This window comes from Zosterops lateralis (genome assembly GCF_965231275.1).
Source record: "Zosterops lateralis genome assembly, chromosome: 1".
Classification (NCBI taxonomy): Eukaryota; Metazoa; Chordata; class Aves; order Passeriformes; family Zosteropidae; genus Zosterops; species Zosterops lateralis.
Window position 1 is genome coordinate 34,761,601 of NC_139762.1, and position 14,668 is coordinate 34,776,268.

A 14,668-nucleotide genomic window follows, 5' to 3' on the forward strand; every position below is an offset into this window, starting at 1 on the left:
TAAATTAAACTTAGGAATGTTTGTGCTGTTTGTGTGGAAAATCATAAAATATTCTCAAGTCATGTCAGATATTTATGATGTGATGCCTATCAGAAATACTCAACTCAGCCCTAGAAGTCAAACAAATTTCCAGTTAAATAGCGAACTGTGTAAGATCAGATCACAAAACTATTGCTTGAAATGAACCTGACATCTGGGGGGAACTGCTATGGTATTTCCAATGACATTACACAAATACTAATAAGACTGATAAAGCTGTTCTCATAGCAATTAAAATTTTTCAAAAATGCAGATGCTAAGGTTTTGGTTTTTTTAAAGTATGACCAATTAGAACTTCAGGAAGGTACATTAGTGAAAAAAAAAATGCTGTTGGCAACTTTATAATTGGATTGACCCTGTGCTCCATTATGACAACACACTCTTATAATTACAGTAATGTCTAAATGAGTACTAAATATTAAGGCTGTAATGAGTCATGTTGTTTTACACATGTTTTTAGCAGAGCACAATGCTAACAGCATCTGATGGCTTGGCTCTTGTTTCCTTTCCAAGAAAAGCAATCCAAAACTCCTCACAGCAACCTGTTCCTGGCTTTCCTGTATGGGTCAGGAAATCAGGCCTCTGTTTCCTCTCCACATGTTGCAACAGGAAGAGCACTGCAGAGCTACTTCCTAAAGGAACTCTTCTTGCCCACCCCTTCCTTGACAGCCCTGAAAGAATTATGTGTATTATGTACGATGGGGGAAGGAGAGCCAGATTGCATGTCATTGCAGGTCACAGTTACAATGCAGCAGATCTCAGAAAGGTGTAAGGTCTGATAAGAGGCAAGTCTTCTCTACTTGCTCTGTCAAATCACCAGTAGTTTATCTAAAGGTCTGTGCCCTTGAAGCACAAAAATATATTGTTTTTAAGCATAACTGGAAATACCTTTCTATCAAGCAAAGTTGTCTGGCTATGTGACTTTACATGGTGCATGCAGTTATTTTTCCACTCCCAGAGATAATTAGCACAAGGGCGCTTTGCCAAGCTAAAGCTGAGAGAATATCCTTCACAGCCTTTCTGGGCATTTGTGTCCTTTTCCAATTTTTATGCTGCTGTCACTGGACTCTGGCATTTCTTACCGGATTCATTTGCTTTCTCTGGTAATCATATGCAATGAAGATATGCATGGCCAACATTTAAACAGGCTGTAGATCAATTAGTGGTCTTAAGTTTATCTGATTTTTATCAAAGAAGACAGAGCTTTGGGTCGATTGTCAGAGCCTGTGTCAAGTTGACCTTTTCAGAGACGTCTACATTGCCAGTCCCTTGGGCAACTTGTTGTCCCCTGTTAGTCTCTGAATGGCAGAAGTCTGTTCTGCTCAAGCACAAAGTATACACAGATGTCTATATTACATTCTTATAGGTTTGACAGCAACTGCATGTTGTATCTATAAACTGTCCTTTAGCAGTGACACTTCCTCAATGATGATAAGCTAATTTATGCAACTAAATCTCCTTTGTGCAGAAATGAAAGCTAATTGAGTCATTACAAAGTAATTCAGGAAGGAATACCTTGTATAAATTGGCTTACTTTATAAATCCTTCTCAAGTGGTTTTCATGCATCCTAAGTGGTGCTTAAGCAGTTTTGCTGCCATCACATACCCGGGTAAAAAAGACAGCTTTACAGAGCTATAAAAACATTATTTTAAAACAGCAAATGGAAGAGAAAATAAAATAAAGGTAAAAAGAAAGTGTATATACATAAAGAGGAAAGATTTTAATTACCTGAAACAGTAACTTCCTCCTCATCGCTCTCACTACCTGGTGCTTCAGCTTTTGAAGAAAGATGTTCTTCTGCAAAAGACACATAACTGCAAATGAAATTCTGAAGGGTCACCTCAGCTGACAGGAATTACAGCCCACATCAGCCTGAAAAACATACACTATATTTCCAGACCGTAAGCCTTGTTTACTATTTTGCACTTATACAGAAGTTGGAACATTGTTATTTCTGTGGTTTCCGCCATCCATCCAAACACTCCAGAGCTTTCTTTCAAAATCTCAGTTGTGAACATCTGTTTCCCTTTTCCCTCTGGTTTGAATGCAGTCATATAGAGCTGCAGTTCTGCTGATTTTCAGTCATTCTGAGACAATTAAAATGAAGGTCCTCTTTTGTTGCACACATTTCTTGCCAGAAAAGGATAAAGAAAAGGAAATCAAGGTGTGAAAAAGTATCCCCAGCCCAAGTGATAACTCGGAAAGCAGTATGCAATGAAGGTAGATGACATCTTACCTTCAACACTGTCCTACAGACAAAGTAGCTTCAACATCTGCTTGATGGGAACACAGCCACTACAGATGCCATGCCCTTCACTGTTCCTGCCCACTATGCCTGACCATGGTTTTAAACAAGCCAGACTCTATCAAATGACTTAGTGCAAGTTTAGGAGACAAGAAAAGAGAAAACTTGGCAGTGATCAGCTCTAAAGCATGTTTGTTGGCTAGCAGGCTTGGAACACTGAAATCCCCACAGGCAATTTCAAAAGATGTGCTCCATATTCCCTGTCTGGCACAGACATCAGACTCTCTCATGTCCAGATCCTCACTTGAGGAAATCCACACTCCACACAGTACAGGGACACCGGATCTGCTCCCAGTCAACAATTCTGTTGATGATGTAAAAAAGGGGGAACAAACTTGCAGCTGAATCCTGTCTTTAGATTAATAAGGAAGTAGAAACAAATTTATCTTGGAATTTATAGTATATCAAAATTGATAAGGCTGCTGTACTGAATGAGAAAACAGTATATTGACAAAACCACTTCTCAAACATGAATTGGACTTTTAATACATTTAAACTATCTGGCTTTGCTACTCATCACATCTTATAGAGATAGTCAAGCTTCTTTTTAAGATACATTTCAGCAACTAATTTTGATATTTTACTAATGACAGACAACAGATAAAGCACTCACAGTGTTTAAAGTGTTCTTCTTTGTGCAACTCTTATGTAATTACCCATTTACTTTGACAAAGAGTGAATTTTTTATCAAGAGTTCAAAGGATTTTCTAGCCTTGTAAAATTTTAATCTAGCCACAAGACTGCTCCTGCAAACATTAAAGCAGATGTTTAAAGCACAAGAGTAGACCTGTTGGAATGAGTATGAATAATTGCTGCTAACCTCTACACACAGTCCTACAAATATTACAATTACATCATAAGATCCACTCTACAAAGACCTTTGAAATTCCACCCTACTAAGCCAGCAAGATTTTTTGTTCTTGAATCTTGACTAGTTAAAAATCTGGTCAAGATGAATATAAATTATTTTTTTAAGCCAAGATAGGGGGGGGAAGAACAGGAAAAAAAATTCCTAGCAATAGAACAGGAGATATCTGAAGCTATAGTACAACAAAACACTCTAAACTATGTACTGCATTCATATGTTCAAATGTATTCCCCTACTTGGCATTAACATATTTCCAAGTATGCTCATCTGTATATTTTAAGAACTCACAGTTGGAGCACAAATGGCAAAAATGCATCCCTATGTGCTGTCCAGAGCACTAGGAGGCACTGTCATTCTGTGGGTTCCCTACCATGGTTACACTCCTCACAGGGAATAGTACCCTAGGATCAGTCACATATTCTAGAATTGCTCCCTTTTCCCAGAAAAAAAACACCTTCATCCAAAATGTACAGTATTATATTATTCTTTCATTAAATAGATGTTAATATTACATGTTACTGAATGTTTGGACCTAAATCAGTAGCTATGTTGAATGTCCTATGGATTTTAACTGTATTACTTGTCATCAGACTAGTTTAGACAGAAGACTGACTCCAGTAGAGGGTATCTCAACTAATGTAAAGCAGCAGCAGAGGTTTGAAGAGACTTTTTTTGTAAGGTACAGCTGAATACATGTAGACTGCATTGTGATTTCACAGAAAATATTTAGACTATATGTATTCTTCTGAAAAATTTATTTCCTAGAAACAAGAGTTGACCAGATCCACATCTGAAGATATGAAAATGTTTGAATCAAAACTCTTTGAATTCCAAAAGGTGCCGAATTCAAGCAAAACCTCACAATATTTGCATACTGGTTTGGATCTCAACCATCCCCATTTATCCCACCTTGCTTTACACTACAGAGTTATCACAGAGAGGACAAAGTTTCAGGTACAATTAGACTGGAAGAGGCACTCCAGAAGCATGCTGGACATGGTCCAGCTGCTAATGCGCATTCAGTCCATGGTACCAGGCTGAAGTGACTGCATATCACTCCTCTGAAACACGCACAACAAACATCAGGTCCTTGGCACAAACCTATGCTTTATGAATCTATTGCAAATGGTTCACACTATTCACTAATGCAATCATGCTCAGAGAGGAGCAGTTGTAGTAGGCTTAGCTTAGGGTAGTAAAAAAGAACCTGTGGTGTGTAACTCATGTTTTCTGGTATTATGGCCTGAAGCAGTAACTATGTTCAGGCAGTGTCCTTTAAACACAGCAACCTCGATTACCTCAGGAATTTCAGCTGCAGTCTGATGCAACATGCATAACTTTGTGTTGCAACATGGCATAGAGTCAAAAGATGAAAAATTAAATTAAAAAATACAGTAGAAATACTTCTGGGATTTTTAAGATACTGTGTATAAGAAGTCATGCATACATTTAAAATAATCTGTTCCAGTTTTTCCTCTGTACATCTTTTTCACACCATCACTATCACTGCAGAGAGAAAATACTCTCTTCCACCTTCTCACTATGTCAAAATGAGACTAATCAACACTAATCAAACCAATGAACTCTTCCAGAGCTGTAGAAACTAAGAACCCCTGAGATACAGATTATGTTCCGTACAATACTTACAGACCTTAACAGCAAACAACCTACAAACTTCTTGCAACAATGCAACAAGGAACAAACTGTATTTGTTAAAGGTTTTTTTCAGTTTGTCCATGAAGGTTGTTGAAAATTATTTACTTATTCAATTTGCAGTTTGAAGGAAAAACAGAAAAATAGTCACCCAATCACATATGATTCTACCATCCACAAAATTTTAAAAGTAAACAATGAATTTTACACATGCTGAGGTTTTTTACGTGAATCCATTAATTTTTTTTCCCCTCCAATTTCTTTTTCTTAAGGGAGGAACGAAAAAAGATCAGACTACTTGAGTATAAAACGGCTAAGAGTTTGGCTTGAACCGTGCATTCCTCCAATGGAATGTGGTATCTCCATGATAAACATGCATAAATTTAGCAGTTTCCTCTACTAATATGTTACCTAACCATCTTTTTACATTAGATTCTAATTTAATGCCATTATTATTTGGTATTCTATTGCCTTGTAGCTTCTGACTCACTGCCATTGCACAATACTAGTTTACACCTTGAATAATCCCAGTTTGTGAGTTAATATATTCTATTCAATGCTTTGATTACAGTAAACAAAACCAGCTCAGCTATGCAGCAAAATCTACCAAACCACACAGATGGTTATAAGGTTTTCATTGTGTGGTTTCCATAGCAATCATATTACAAATCTGGAAGCTTCTTGCAAATAAGCAGCTTGTATTTACATGCCTCTCGGCTGCAGCATGCAACACAACAAGTGAAGTTATTATTCCAATCACATATTGTTAGCAACATGACTGGAAGATGTTTTGATCAGTTCAGATAAAAAGTGCTGCAGTGAACTAATTTTTCATCCATTTCGTAATGATACAAGCAATCACACATTTGTAATGCACATTCATGTCTCTTCATTTGAAATCTCACTGTAGTGTCAGAAGGTTATAAGCATACAAACAAGTCTTGTAAGGTAGACCTCCCCATACAAAAAAAAAAATTGTTATTAAATAATCAATTTTTTAAAACTACACAATGTCTTTACTATTGTACTTGCCAGGGAGGACAGATGCATGCAAAAAACCAGATGTGTACATGAACTCTGCTGACACTGAATATCACAGGTCTATACTGTTTTGCCCAAGAAAAAGTAAAATAAATAATGACATGGTAACACCAAGAGCCTTACTCCTCCACACTGCTTTTCTGCAACCAAATATTGACTCTGCAGAAATGCAAACAAGAACTTTCAAACCCAAATAAAAAATGCTTACCATGGGAAAGAGTCAAGAGCTTTTCTCTCCAGAATTTATAATTTCATTAATTGACCCATCCCCATCACAGATGGATTATTACTCTAATAAGGATCATAAATCAATCCAGATATGTATTAAAAAAAATAGCAAGAATTGGCTTTTTAAAAAGCAAGAGTATTTGTTCAGAGAAATATTTAATCTTTCCAGAGAAGCAGCAATAAATGCACAAAATTTAAGAACAAGATTGCTTATGTAATTTGGCCAAACTGACATCTTCTGCTAGCAGTTGTGGTGAGCGCTAGTGACCATCTGGGTCAAAGGAATAAGTATTAATGCCCTATTTATGCAGGGCCATCAAATTTCCTTACCTGAGGGCAGTGCCCCCCAGCCTTGGGGATGGGGTCCTCTCACCTGTACAGGCCTGTACACTTCACCTAAACTCTTACAGTGTTTTAGCCTAAGCAGCTTCATAGAAAATCTAGTAGGCTTACTTGCCTTGGTGTGTGTATTTATAATGGCAGGGATTTCCCCCTCATTTCTGGTATCTTCTTTTAGAGTACAGATCCACCCATTATATATGAAAGAGATCTCTCTGTAAGAAGAGATCTTCCAATGCAATTAGCAAAATTCCAACTTTGATAATCTTCCAATATTCCCAAAGATCTGTCCCTTTCCCCCTGCTCCTCTGTGATATGGCAGATTACTGGAAGATTTACACATAGCTTCTTGGCATTTCATTCTGCATTCCCTGCATTCCCATTAGCAGCCTGGTGTACTCTGTAAACAACAAAACAGTTTGGAAAAGGCTGCTGAAGGTGCTATTGTCTAAGCCATGGTCTGAGTTCTCATAAGCAGCAGAGAGAGGGAGACAGACTCTTGTTTTATTAAAGTTCCACCTGACTGTACAATAGTGCATTGTTTGAGAATGAAAATGCCTCTGGGACAGTGAGAGAAGTGGGAAACAAGTTGGCTGCTAGAGAAGAGATTATAAATGTAAGAATTTCTTACCATGACAGAAGAGAGGACATGTTATTGCTACTTCATTGGGTCACAGCTACTTACCACCCAACAGCTGAAACAAAAAAAGTTATATTCCTGTATAGAATTCCTATATTCCACCATCTAAACTGGATGGGACCTCCAACTAACACTTTTGCACAAGTTTTAACCAGCTCTTTCCAAATAACCGAACCATTATCTAAATTCTAAAGTAAGGTTAAAAATACATACCACTTTTCCCAACCAGTAGACAGTAACAGAAGTCTACTAATAATATTAACAATGTCCTGACTTCTCAATGGCTTTGAATAAGTAGCTTAACAAAGTAAAAAAAGCTAGAATAACAAAATACTTTGGGAGAGATGGGATCTGTGGAAATTGCTCAGTCCAACACCCTGCTCTAACTCAGAAAGTTAGATCAGGTTTCTAGGAAACAGCATTTGGCCTCTTTTGGTACTCCACACTAAACTGTTCAGCAGCAGTTTAAAAGGACCTGTGCATTTTAATAGCTCACGTATGAGACAGCTGAAGCTAATGACTTTCTAGAACAGGATTAGCTCAAATTACTCAGTTTTGTCCAGATCTTGCCAAGTCTCCAGATGTGAGGTTTCCTGTGTTCCTTGAGAAATCCTGCACTTTTTTTCCCCTCAGTTGCACTCCTTGTATTGTTAAAAGATGCTACTGTGCACCACTGTTACTCCCAGTTGTCTAAGCAATCTGAATAACTAAACCAGCCAGCTCAGCTAAAAGTGAAGCACAGCCTCCTACTGAGAAGACCTTAGGGAAAGTTACCTCACCATCCTCACAGAAAAGGTTAGTAGATGATGTTGTAAATTAACTCAGGATCATTGCTGCAAGAGAAGGAGAAGCAACATGAGAGTACTGGAATGTCACTTAGACATTTTCAGGAGAAAAAAAAAAAACAACTCTCTAAAAACAACCTTTCTGTGGCACCACCCAGTGAATCTTAGCATATGTAATGCAGATAAAACCAAAAAGCAGATACAACATCCCCTTCCTAAGAAAAGTATTTTGGAGTTACAGCATTTGCTAAAGTAAACAAAAACATTCTCAGTCCCTCTAAGGACAAATAGCAAACACACTTTATGGCTGCGATTCGCTAGTGTTGAACAGAATAGCATTGTTTGGATCACGTAGCTATTGCTATGAAGAATAAGAACAGAGAAAAGTAGCAGAGAGGAGTAAGTACATTTGGAGAACTGTTTGAGGGGAAAAAAGTATCGCTTTCTAAATACATTTGTGAAAAAGACAACACCTTTCTCCAATATTACCACACACACAGCCATCCATATGAACTGTAGTAGATCAATGGATTTAAAATCATGTTTTTAAAAGCTGGAAGATTTTTTCTGGCTTCTCACTATTTTACTGGAAAAAACAAGCAACAAATAATCAAAGAACATACCTCTGGAGGAAAAACAGCTACTCTTACACACACAAAAAAAATCCTAATCATTTTTGGCAATGTCATTCACAGCTGCTGCAAAGTGGGTCTTCTCACACTACTATGCAGCCTTTTATCAGTTTTCACAAAATCTAAGAGAATGTTTTGATTTACTTTCCTTTCCTACTTGCTGAGACCTGAATATACGTCAACATCTTTCCTCTTTCTTCTTCTTTCCTTTCCCCAAGCTTCCCAGTACCTTTGCTTGCCTGACTTTGCCCCATTCTGTAGTCACAGCCAGTATCCTCTTCAGACCCCACAAATTTGTATATTTAGCAAACACAGAAGTTGTTAGCTGTAGCAATGTATCTGTATAACAGGCCATTCTGATGCACCAGCTGAACTGGTTGTGAATAATATTATCAAACCACCTGCAGTTTTGTCGTTAGAGCCCTCAGGAATTTATCAAGGTTACTGAGAAAACAACAGGATCAAAAATAAGAAGAGAGCCTGAGAAAATGTCCACAAAAAATGTAAACCCTAGATAGAGGAAGCACAATATAAGGATGGATGCTTGACTAATTGGATGTCCTGAAGGATGTGTGCCTGCCTCATGAAGAAGCAGCTTAGCCAACCCAGAGATGTGTGCCCACGTGGACAGCAGACCTAGAATCTATACCTCCCATATAATGTAAACAATAAACAGCTTCCATTGCAATCATATTGATTCGGTTATTTCAGTGGCCCATGCCCCCCTGCATTAGCATGAAAGTTGCTGTATCCAGGGCTTCATGAGACCTTCAGATTTTAGGAAAAAAAAAATCAAAATGGAAGGAAAAATATTCTCAGTCACCTGAATGACTGAACACTGAACAGAAAATATTCACTGGACAACTGAATAATCCACAGAGGTGCAGGCAATTCCCAGTTCTAGTTATGAACATATTAAGATTTCATGAACTCAGCTCGGAGCTGAGCTTGGAGTTCTCCTTGCAAATAAGCAACCTTCAGTCATGTTTTGAGTGACAGCTCAATTCAACTTAGTTGGCCACTTCCTTGCGCTAGTCTTCCAAATAACAAATAATCTAAAAATCTCTGATTAAAACCAAACCAAACACAATCTTCTCAATCTTTTTACATACTCTACATTCTCTTTTTTTTTTTTTTTTTTTTTTTTTTTTTTTTTTTTTGGGGGGGGGGGAGGGTTGTATTATAGATGCAAAAGAATTAAGAGTTTGTCAATTCGAAGTTAAAGTAGGAAAAAAATTGCTAGTCTAACAGAACTACAAGGAAGAGAAGCATGGTCAAATACCAGTTACACAATAGCAAATTTTGGAGGAGAGGAGATAGAAAAAAGGGAGAAAAAGCAGGAGTACGTACCAGGGAAGACTACTTAGAATGCCTAATTTTGGAATATTAACATTTATTTGACAAAATTATCTAATTATTATTAATAAAATTCAATATAAATATGCCAAAGTGCAATGTGCACTGCATAGAAATAAGGGATGGGTTTTACACTGACCTTTTTATTTCCTCATGAAGAAAGACCTGATAATAGTAATTCTTCTCAAGAGAAAAGATAAAGGTCACCACAAGCAAGTTCATTGTGGATATGCACACAATGATTATGATGAAGAATAAAAGAAATTATAGAAAGGCACTTCCAGAAACTTATTCACTGATTTCCCATTTTTATATTCACAGACACTTTGTATTTACAAATATTCACTATTTCAGGGACTTTTTTTGTCAGAAATCAAGTATTTGTCTAATCCTATATGCTGAGTGAACTGGTATATATATATTAAACTCGGAAATCAAAAAATTGTTTGATGGGCCATCAAAGAAGGTAAAAATTTTATGACTGACTTCAAAATACAGCTCAGTACATATTCCTTAAGTTTTACTGGGTACTTTTTTAAATTTTACCTTTGCTTTTTTGATCAAGATATTAGTTAACGACTTCCACACCTGAACAGAAGCATCTCTGAAGATAAAGTTTCATGTTGAATTTCAACAAAAGCACAGTTTTGGCTCTACTTACAAAATTCCTCCTAAAGCCTAAAATTTGGCATACCAAATTGAGGCAATAGCCATCCTACATAAATCCATACTTAAACATTTAAAGAAAGAATAAAGTATTTTATGATACTACTCTTAAAAGGTCTCAATAATGTAGAGGAAAAGTTTTTGGTTTTTAATATTTTAACATGCTCATCTAATTATTTAGCTGATTAACAAAAAATGCTCCCTTATCTGTTCCCTGTCACACTAGCAAAAAAAATAGCTGCAATTATTGGACAGAATGCAAATTAGTTTCTCAAAGGGACAAAACAAACAACAATTTTTAAGTTTATTCTATGGTTCTATTGTAGGTTCATAGGAATCTGTGCTAGAAATTGCTGGCCTAAATATGTGTGGCATGTACATAGGAATATTCTTCTAAATGTAATAATGATTTATATGAATTCACTGTAACTAAAATAAATTTGTTTGTTCTCTCAACCTGTAATAGCTCTTAGCTATGTAAATAGTTTAAGTATTCAACATGACATTTTATAAACCTTATTATTAAAATGTTTTGCTAAAATAAATGTGGTGGCTATTAAAATCTACATAGAAAATATAAATAGTTCCCAATGTAAATACATTTAGCAATCAAATATTCAATTAACTAATCTATACTGTATAACTCTGTACTACAGTGTTATTTGACAACCATGTACAGCAGTTATATTTCTCAAGCTCAAATTTATATGACAGAAAAAGTCTGTAAATGTCAAGTAAAGTTTCTCATCATCATTGATCAGCAGCAAGTCTTAAATTTAAAAGCCATTTCTGAAAACTACATATTCTTAATTGTGACAAATGGTACTTAACATAAAATTTACATACATACAATTCATAAAGCATCCTGCTTAAACCACATAATATCCTATAATAATCTGCAAGGTTAATGTATTCAAATTTATAGTACAATTCCTGAACTTACTCAAAAAAGGGACAAAAGGCAAGGCATAGCTCACTTCAGTGAAAGGAAACACAATACAGTTGTTGGCATGTTTCCACAAGCAAAGTCTGGCTCCCAGATGCTTCTCTTGTAACTCCTTTAAAACGTTATACCAGAACATTTTTGCATTCCCTGTGTTGATCACTAACTGCACACTGACAAAAAAAAATTCTGCATTTTTCACCCTTTGGGTATTTTAATTAAAAATAACAAACCCACACTATTTCCACTTTGCACTGTTTATGGCCCAGTCCATTAAATGAAATTATGTCGACTATGCTAAATCTTTTCTCTAACTAAAATGATGAAATAAAGTGAAAATGTTATTATGATTCACTAGTATCAGGTTAAATCAGAAATATGTCAAAAATTATAGTTGCCATGCAGACTGTTTACATTTCCATAATAATCTCTACAAATACTATCCCATTCTTCAATTCTCATACATTAGGTTCATACTGGGATCGGCCACTCTGGATGTCAGATCTTACTAGTCCTACACATCACAAACCACAACACACTTCAGAGAGAAGTAGGACACTGGGATATGGCAATGGTTCATAAGCAGGAGATGACAACTCCTCCCCAGGCAGCTCCCCAGGTCAGTGTGGGATTGGCATGCAGTTGTATCTCAAAAGAACCCATGGCTTCTGGAGTCCCATACTACTAGAATTCACTCAGAGATGATACTTTCAGATGGCCAGAGACACAACACAGCTTCAGTTGCACCGCAAGAGCACTACTTGTATGTTTGAGCTAGGCAGTTTATTCAGAAACTAGGTTTTTATGACCTGTATGGAAGTTACAACAAAATAATATCCATCTTGAACGTTTGTTTACTGAACTATCTGAAATTGCTGTTCAACATCTACTGATGGAAATGTGTCACTTCTTATCAAACAATCATACAATCATTTGGGTTGGGAGTAACCTCTAAGATCATCTCATTCTAACACCTGTGCCATGGGCAGGGACAGCTTCCACTGGATCAGGTTCCTCAAGGCTGCATACAACCCACCCTAACACACTTACAGCAATCTGGGGCATCTAAGACTTCTCTGAACAACCTGTTCTGGTGCCTCACCATCCTCACAGCAAAGTATCTCTGCACAATATTTAGTCTTAATTTTTAAGGAAATAAAATTTGAGAGAGGCATGCAAACAAGATAAATGCAGTTAGTGTATTTTAGGACAATGGAAGCACGACCCTCATGCTAAGATCCACAGGCTTTCCGGTAGATAATGCTTTGTTTTGAAAATGCAATTCCTTCCTTTAATTCCCTGTTTTGTGTTAAGATTCAAGGGCAGAATAATCGTTACAAACTGCTAAGACAGAATGCTTCCACAACCCAAAGATGGAAGTACTGGAACACCTTCTTTAAGAGAATTGTTAGTTCCAGAGATCCTAAACTAGTTTTCATTAAAACACAAACTCAAGAGTTTTTAGGTAGAAAAAAATAAGATCTGCTAGGAAAAAAAAGGACTGAAACAAAATATTCACTGTGACAACCATCCCCTTTCTGGATAAGAAGACTGTTCTCCTATCTTGCCATCTAACACAAATCTCACTGACTTGTCAAAAAACCTTCTTCGTTCTCTTCTGGGTTCTTAAGAAAAGATTGTCCCCTTTGCTACTGAAGCTTACCTGTGTGTCTGCACCCTGCACTTCCCTGGAGCATCCCTCTGTTTCCTCTAGGGCACTGCTGCATCTTACCCTCTCTGCCTAGTCCACTGTGTGGTCCAAGAGCTGGACCCTGCTGACCATCTTCCTTTCCTAGGAGCAACCATTTTGCTCCTTTCAAAAACTTGCACCCAGCCCAGGGAGCAGCAGCCAAGGAAACAAGCAGCTTTTCCTGTATTACCTTCTTGGCATCTATTGCAAACACAGTACACTGCAACACACAAACAAATGAGATATATATGCATACAGCCAGAAAAACTCATGAAGCTCTGGTTAATTTGTAGTATTTTCTTAGGCTAATTTCTCCATTTTGAGGAGAGTGGGAAGAAAAGTGAGTAGCAAACTGAAAGGAAAATACATATACAGAAGGATTTATGCTGATGCATTTCTTAAGGCTGAAAAATTCAAATCAGATATTTGTATCTACAGTAACAGAATGATTAATTCAGCCTTTAGAGCCCACCTTGCTGGGTCTTATTTGAGAATTCAGTTGTACAAATTATGGTTCTTTAATAGCTACCTTGTGGAAACCAGAAAAGTTGAGAAGCGATAGCCTGAGGCACCATATAACCTCTGGTTCCTCGTTTCTCAAAAAACTCTATCTAACGGTTTTAATAGCCTGATATGCAGTCATTCATCACAAAATCAAAAAATTAAGGTTCTTTGATCTCACTATATAGTATTTATCACATTTATACCCAAGCAGTAGATTGGATCCAATATTTATTTCTATTTTCATAAATATACATAATACAATTGACATTTTACTTTGAACTTGGTAAACTGTAGCAACTCCTCAAATTTATGCTTAATAAACTATCTCACATAACAAGACATTTTCTCTGAATGCTTGCATTAAATAAAAAGTTCCACCATAGAAAACTTTGCTTTCAAAAGAAAATACTTTGGGTCCACAATCCATTGAAGACATGCATGCCTAACAAAGCTTTGTTCACATTTAACATGAAACCAGCTGTCAGAGACAAAGTCAACACTGAAAAAACTATGATACAAATAAAATTACTTTGTGTGGGTTTTTTTTCCTTTTTTTCCTTTCCTTTACAAGCTTTTCTGAGACAGGATTCTATCTCTTAGTAACAAACAGTTTCTGTCACATACTGTTCATGTCAGATTGGTTTTACAAATCAATAGAATCATTGTTTAATGCTGGGACACAGAAAAGAGAATAAAAATTACTGACCAGTACCTGCAATAAAACATCTTCTTTCCATAAGTAAATTCATTTCAATTAAGTTGTGAGCTAATTAGTCTTTGAAGGAGTTCTTTAAACAGAAAAGTATGATTAAAAATACTTTTGTTTCAGATATGACTTAAAATTTTAAGTTAGTAAGTTTTAAAAGGCCACTAGACAATAGTTTATTTAGTGGTGTACTTTTTGTTGGCTTTGGTTTGTCTTGGGTTTTGGGTCTGATTGGATTTTAGGGTATTTATCTTTTAAAATCTGAAATACAT

The 14,668-nt window shown here is 36.5% G+C and overlaps 1 protein-coding gene across 1 annotated transcript in view; it reads right to left on the reverse strand.

Annotated features, from left to right (window-relative positions):
• SKAP2 (src kinase associated phosphoprotein 2) overlaps positions 1 to 14,668 on the reverse strand; it is a 119,775-nt gene that overhangs the window by 17,306 nt on the left and 87,801 nt on the right. Inside the window, exon 10 of the mRNA XM_083868417.1 lies at positions 1,769 to 1,837. Coding sequence (XP_083724543.1) covers positions 1,769 to 1,837 — 69 coding nt within the window. The remainder of the gene's footprint in view (positions 1 to 1,768; positions 1,838 to 14,668) is intronic.